The sequence below is a fragment of the Vanellus vanellus genome (assembly GCF_965231255.1).
Source record: "Vanellus vanellus genome assembly, chromosome: 6".
Lineage (NCBI taxonomy): Eukaryota > Metazoa > Chordata > Aves > Charadriiformes > Charadriidae > Vanellus > Vanellus vanellus.
This window is the reverse complement of record NC_138911.1, coordinates 27,935,697-27,942,925: the sequence shown is the minus strand read 5'-3', so window position 1 is coordinate 27,942,925 and position 7,229 is coordinate 27,935,697. Positions and strand designations below refer to the sequence as shown.

Genomic DNA, 7,229 nt, shown 5'->3' with positions numbered 1-7,229 from the left:
CACTGAGGAAGCATCCGAGGCCTCCCAGGGCAACCCCTCAGTATTCCCAGCTCCCAGGGACTTCCCTGCCCCGGTGGGGACAGAGGGCCTACATTCAACTGCTGCCACCCACTGAGATGCCTTTCCTGTGAGATTCTTGGGGATGCCCCATAGCAACAGCATCCCCAAAGTGAGGTCCTGGAGCGCTTAGGGACCAAGTCTTCCCACAGAGCAGCGATGGTGCTGCCATAGGGCCAGCAAGACAGCAAGTGTCCTCACTTGTCCCTACACGGATCACGTCTTGGCTTCACAGTCAACTTGCCATGCTTGATCAGAGGCAGAAGAGCTGGTTATTAGACAGCACTGGGGGATTTCCCCGTAGGCATAAAATTAATCCTAGTGTGGCACCAGGTGGAAGAAGGAAGTCGCTAGTAGGATCCTTACAGTTTCACACTGGAAAAAGAGTCCCTGTGGGGATAGTGCTCTTGCCAAAACCTTCCTTACCCTTTGGAAAGGCAGAGCAGACTCCCCAGATACCTCCACATGCTTTTTACAGCCAGGCAGGCAGCTCCATTCCTTGGCTCTAGCTTAGTGCTCCATGGCAGAAATGTTAATGGAAGGAGGATCCAGAGCAGAAGACCTCTCAGATTTCAGGTCCTTCTTGTGAACCAGACTGTAGCTCCCAGAGAGCTCTAGAAGGTTTTTGCAGAATTTTCCCCAGCACTTTCCCAACAGTGCAAAAGCACAGGGTCTCACATCAGGTAACCCTAGAACAGTTTAGAGAAATAGAATCCTCTAAATGCCTGGGAACTAGCAGGCACCGAGAAGCACAGACCTGGAGTTAGGATGTAGCAAACTACTTGGGGATCTTAGCATGAGGGTATACATTTTAATTCCTGACCGCGCAGCTGCATGAGATTTTTCTGTGTGCTCAAAACTGACCCATAAGCAAGACGTGTCATTAAGCAGAAAGTCCATCCTCTATCAGTATAAATAGTGAAATAGTTGTCAAAAAACAGCATTTCACCAGACTTAACATAATTTAAGAACCCCACTTGTTTTAGACAAATGTCATGAGAAGATGCAAGTGACACACCACCCTGTGTAGCCAATCATAAGGCAAGAAAAATGATGCACCTAGATTTAAAAAGGAAAAAGGCTAGTCAAACATTTAAAAACTAAAGAATCACAACTGACATCAGAAGCATTTACTTACTTCCAGGCTCTAAAGAGCCACTGTTCCCATTTTCCAAGCCTTTAAGTATGTTTTCTGCACCTACACTGGCTGATATGAACACTTGCTGTCTAATAAAAATTTACTGTCTTGATAACAGAGAGATGTGCTGTAGAACAGCACGTTCTGCTGAAAAAGAGAAACCTCAGCCCTTTAAAATACAATTTTCACACAAATTCTGAGCTGGAGACTCTTTATACGAGATCCCACCAGAATTTACGCAGGAAAGACAGATCACTTGTATCTATGAAGTCTTGGTAGCTGCTGTTCACACAGACTATTTTTTTCTGCAATTCCAGTTTCCCTACTTTCCCATCATTTATTTCTAAGCTGCACGTACTCGGCAGTTTCATTTTCCTGTTTTTCTTCCAGATGTACTATTAATTCAGAAGTAAATCTACATATCAAAATATGTTCATGCATATATTATCATGCCCTGAACCTGTACTTACACACAATAAAGAATTACAAAAGCCAAGTGGCCTCTTCTTCCCAGCCCAATTAACAAGCAATGCTCAGACCCAAAGGAATCCCAATTGTGGGGTGACTGTATTATTTTTCTGACTCTGCTGCCATCTGCACATCCTCCTCCCAGTTTCATTTCATTTTGTTCACACAAGTTTCTGTTTTTCTGTATGCATCAATCAAGTCCCCGCACTTTGCCATAGTCTTACTATCAAGAACACTGCAAAAAAAAGGGAAGGAGTTACTCAGCAACAGACCTTCAAAGTCCTCACTGACTCCAGGACTGAAACTAACTGAGAAAGTCCAGCCCAAGTCTCCCCTCACATCAAGACTGATGATACCACCAAAAGCATCACTGCCCGAGTACTACCCCGAAAGAATTGAAGTGTCAAGAGCCAGACCGGCTTTGTCTGGCTCACCATGACCAACTAACTTGGGACAGACCCACTATTGCTCGGGGAAGCTCTTCGGTCCTTCATTATTGAAACAGCTTTTAAAATGAACCGCCTTCCTTCCCCAGTCATCTCAAAGCTGAAGGCCACCTCCGTGGCCGCTGGAAATCCATCCCAGCTAGCAATCAGCCTCTTCTTAGTGGTTCTCCGCAGGGTCTGACCGCAAACGCGTGGAGCTCTGCTTCCCTTCATGGGAGCCGTGGCACAAAGTACAAAGGCTGCTCCCGCCGCCGTGCAGGGTCCACCCGCCACACGCGGAGCGTGGGAAGGAAACGGGGGGGCAACGCACAGCCCTACAGGGGCTGCACCTCTCCTCCTCCTCCTCCTCATACCTCTGATTCTCTCCCACTCCCTCAGACTGAGCCCCTGTGACGATCCAGAGCCAACTTCAAGACTCAAACAAGAGGCTCAAAGATTAAAAGAAGACCCCGAGTCCCCAGGGCATACGCCACCGGCACGATGGAGGGACGCTGATCAGCCCCTCTGCCCTCAGCCACCAAACGGGGAAGGCGAGTTACCCCCCCGCCGCTCCGCACCCCTACACCGCCCTCGGCAGCCACCGCGCACCGCCCGCCGCTGCGGACGGGCCAAGCCAGCAGCAAGGGCTGCACCCGCCCGACCCGCCCCAACACGGCGCTCAGCTACACCGCCAAACCCCGCGGCCTCCGAGCCGGTTCTGCCCCCCCGCCCCAGGTGCAGGCACCGCACCGCCCGCCGGTGCCCGCGGCGCTTCACCGGACGGACTCTTCCCGCCAGGCGGCCGCCGAGCTCGGCAACACCCGGGCAAGGGGGTCGGGGCCCCGGGCCCGCCCGCTTCAGCCTCAGCCCCGCCGCCGCGCCTCTTCCCCGCCCCGCCCTACCCTGGCAGGGCCCGGACAGGCCGCTGGGCCCCCACCACCCGCCCCGGGCCACGCTGCCGCACGAAGGGCCGGGCTGCACTCCTCGGGTACAACATACCTGCCGCCGCCGCCGCCCGCCCGGCCCGCCCGCCTGTCAACCCCCCGCCGGCATCCGCCGCCCGCCGGAAGCGCGGCCCGTCGCCGGGGGAACGGCCGCCCCGCCCCGCCCCGCCGCCGGACTCCGTCCGGGCGCTCCCGCTGCCCGCCTCCCACCGTTCCGCCGGCATAGAGCGCCCCGCCGCCGGCATGTCGAGTCCCGAGGAGCCGCCCGGCGCCGCCTGCCCGGCGCTGCGAAGCCTGCCGCCCGGGCTGGCGCTGGGGCCGTCGCTGTCCCGGGCGCGGAGCACGGGCGTGTGGTGCGTGGGCCGGGCCCTGCCGGCCGGGGCGCTCCTGGGGCCGCCCGGCGGGGCCCGGGAGGAGGCGGCGGGGCCGGGCTGGAGGAGGTGAGTCCCGGGGGCGGCGGGGCGGGCGGCCGCCGGCCGTGCCCGCGGCCGACGCTGTGGCCGTGCTTTTCAGCCTGGTGCAGCGGAGCCCGAAGGAGGCGGAGGCCAACGTGGCGCTGGGCTGTGCGGGCGGCCGGCTGCAGCTGCGGGCGCGGCGGCCCATCGCGGCGGGCGCCGAGCTGCTCTACTGGCCCGAGGAGGCCCGCGGGGCCGCGGCGGGGGAGCGGCGGCCGGACGGAGGCGAGGGGATAGCGGCGCCGCGGGAGGCCGGGCCGAGGGGGCGGCCGGCGGCCGGCGCGGAGGCGGAGGCGGCGGTGGCGGTGCGGGGGGACGGGGCCTCTCCCGGCGGGACGGCGGCGGAGCCCCGCGCAGGTAGGTGAAACGAGCGGCCTGGCTTTCCCCGGCCTCCGGTGCTTCAGCTGTCAGGACTGTCGTGTCCCCTGGCATCTGTGCGCTGGCGCGTTCGCCCCAGCCGTGTCCCCGTCCCCGAGATTGCTGTCCTGACCTTGTGTCGCTGTTAAGAGCTGCCAGCTGAGAAAGGAGCATTCTGCCCTGTTTTATACCAGTCGTGGTATCTCTTAGGCATACTGCCTGTGACACGCTAAAAATGCTGCACTGATACTGGCAGTGGCGAGAGAACTGAGATTTCCCTCACCTCCCCCAGTTTAAAAGAAAAAAAGGTCGTAGAAGTAATGGTTTTCATGCCAGAGCCCCAGAATTACTGGATAGCAGAGTATCTGTCTCTGAGGTTCATGATCTTCTGATGACGCAGCAATCACATCGTATAACAATAGCCAGGATTTACTTCATTGACAATACTTTTGTGTTTGTGCAGGGGATCCCAATGTCTCCAAGGTGGTAGTTGATCAAACCACAGCCCTTGATGTCCCTGCTGAGGTGAGGAGGCTGGTCACCAAGCGTTTCCACAGGCTGCAAGAAGAGGAAAGCACAACTTCCGAACATGAGCCATGGCAAGCCAAGGTGCTGAGGACTGAAAATCAGCACTTTGAGGCCATCTCAACTATTAAGGCCAATGGCAGGTGCAAGGAAGAATTGGATGAGGGTGTGGATCCCAGATCTGCAGCAGAAAAAGTCAAGATGGGGCATAAAGAGGCAAGTCCAAAAGACCTGGATCTGTCATCACCCTCAAACGGGGTTCGACTCAGTGCTCGTTTGGATGACAAACCGTGCAAGGTGCACGCTCTGGCCAGCCAGCTCCACAATTACCTGCAGGACTGTGGTGGCCAGACAGCTGGGCAGGAATCCCAGCAGCCCAGTCCCTCTGAAGGAGAGAGCGTAGACACTTGTGAGAGAGAGAGCAAAACTTCCAAAGACTGCCAGCCAGCATCCCCAGAGCATGGGGAAAAAGGCACGCTGGAGCGGTCTGAGGAGCAGAAGGAGTATACGGAGCTGGTGGAGGGTCATTCTGGCAGCTCAGGCCCCCCACCAAAAGCTCTGTTGCAGAAGGAGATGATCAAGCGCAGGTACCGCTGTGGGGAGTGTGGCAAAGCCTTCCTGCAGCTCTGCCACCTCAAGAAGCACCGCTTTGTCCATGCTGGCCACAAGCCCTTCCTGTGCACAGAGTGTGGCAAGAGCTATAGTTCAGAGGAGAGCTTCAAGGCCCACGTGTTGGCCCACCGGGGTATGCGGCCTTTCCAGTGCACCCAGTGCGAGAAGGCTTACCGCACCAAGCGAGACTTGCAGGAGCACCAGGTCCTGCACACCGGCCAGCGCCCCTTCTCCTGTGAGCAGTGCGGCAAGGCCTTTGCGCGCCGGCCCTCTCTGCGCATTCACAGGAAGATCCACCTGGCCACTGGGACTGGCCCAGCTGGTCCCAAGGGGTGCCAGTGTGCCATATGTGGACGCCAGCTGGCCAACCCCGGCTCCTTGCGTAACCACATGCGCCTGCACACAGGGGAGCGCCCTTACACCTGTCCGTACTGCGGCAAGGACTTCCGACAGCAGAGCAATCTGCGCGAGCATCTCCGGCTGCACACAGGCGAGAAGCCCTACAAGTGCCGCTTCTGCAGCGACGCCTTCCCCAAGCTGCCGGAGCTGCGGCGACATCTCATCTCCCACACGGGTGAGGCCCACCTGTGCACCGTCTGCGGCAAGGCGCTGCGGGACCCCCACACGCTGCGTGCCCACGAGCGCTTGCACACAGGTGAGCGCCCTTTCCGCTGCGAGCAGTGCGGCAGGTCTTACACCCTGGCCACGAAGCTGCGGCGCCACCAGAAATCCCACCTGGCTGACAAGCCCTACAAATGCAAGCTCTGTGGCATGGGCTACACCCTTCCCCAGAGCCTTGCGCGCCATGTGCTTACCCACAAGGAGGAAAAGGACCCTGAGGAACTCACCCCTGCAGTGGCCTCGTTTGCTGTGGACCTACCCCAGGCAGCAAGGAAAAGGCCTCAGAGGAAGAGCCACCAGGAGGAGGTTGTGGCAGAGCCCACCTTGCTTATGGTGGAGGTGCCGGAGCCAGCAAATGAGGCTGAGCTGCTGATCACAGCCAGCGGTCACTGCATTGCTGCTTACCAGTCTCGAGGCAGCCCCCCAGACCCTGGGGTGCACAGGAGGCCTGCTGGGCATTTGCCATCGGCAAAGGACATCATTGAAATCACCATCTCCGAGCAGGAGGACAAGTGCATTATAATGCAGGACGAGGGCTCACCAAGTGATGTGGTCATCATCCAGGAGGGGGTGGGCCTCGGAGCAGTGGCAGAAGTGGTGGAGGTTGAGACTGGGACATAACTGTCCCAGCCTGCCCTGGCTGATCTTCTGCTGTACGTATTAAAATGGGAGAAAAAAAAAAAAAAAAAAACCAAAACCCTAGCTCTCTTGTCTTTCTGTGGCAACAAGAATTAGCTGTCTTGGAGGAGGTAGCTGCCTGTGTAGACCTGGGTCTTTTTGGTAGCTGCCCCTGGGAGCTCTGTGCCTACATGTGCCACATGCCGGGCCTGGTGCAGGAAGGCATTGGCTGTTGATAGGAATAACTTCTTGGAGAGGAGACCCACCGCGTTAATGAGCAGCGCTTCTGTTCTGCCTCTGTTGAGCTATCAGTGGGTGACAGTGTACAGTGGGGAAGGCAGGAAGAGTCTCAAAGCAGCGTCTTTGAACAATGCCTTCCTTTCAGGTTTTCCTTTCTCTAATAATTGTTGCTATTCACACACTTTCCTGGGCTTTTACTCTTGGAGCTCAGCAGCACTTCTGATCATTTGAAGGCAATGCTGATGCCAGATAGTGCTGGGAAGCAGCGTCCCAAGTTTTTACAAGGTGTCTGTGTTGTGGGTTATTTGAAGAGCATTTTTCACAATTGGCAGAAGCAAAGTCCTACCTCACAGCTGGGGCTGAGTGTTCCTTCTCCACTGTTCACCTGTTTTGCTTGCTGTCAGCTTCCTGGCCTTACAGTGACTGGATGGTCTGTCTGAGGACATGAAAGGACAGCTTCCTGTTTCACTGTGCGAATTCCATTGTACAGTGCAATTTTTGCTGTCCCCAGACAAGAGGCTCCTCTCCAGGTAAGGGTCCAACAGTTCACTTGGTATGCTCAGAAGATTCTGCTTTTCCCCTCCACGTTCAAGTTGGGTTCACTAATCTGTTTCCCTTGTTTATTTCACAATCACTTCCTCTCTTCGACTTCTTTCCTGTTCCCTGCAGCAAAAAGCTAAAAGACAGCACCGCCACAGCTACACCCCAATATTCCCACTCCTCCGTCTTTAGTGCTCATTTGCCAGCTGAAGGAAATTGGTCCTGTTTC

General features: G+C 56.8%; 1 protein-coding gene across 1 annotated transcript; it reads left to right on the top strand.

Annotated features, from left to right (window-relative positions):
- Positions 1-3,275: 3,275 nt before the first annotated feature.
- Positions 3,276-6,223, top strand: ZNF408 (zinc finger protein 408; the record flags this gene model as incomplete). The annotated part of the gene is made up of 3 exons (XM_082485724.1): positions 3,276-3,385; positions 3,546-3,712; positions 4,308-6,223. 3 exons carry the CDS (start codon positions 3,276-3,278, stop codon positions 6,221-6,223), a joined length of 2,193 nt encoding a protein of 730 aa, XP_082341850.1.
- Between the last annotated feature and the right edge of the window lie 1,006 nt (positions 6,224-7,229).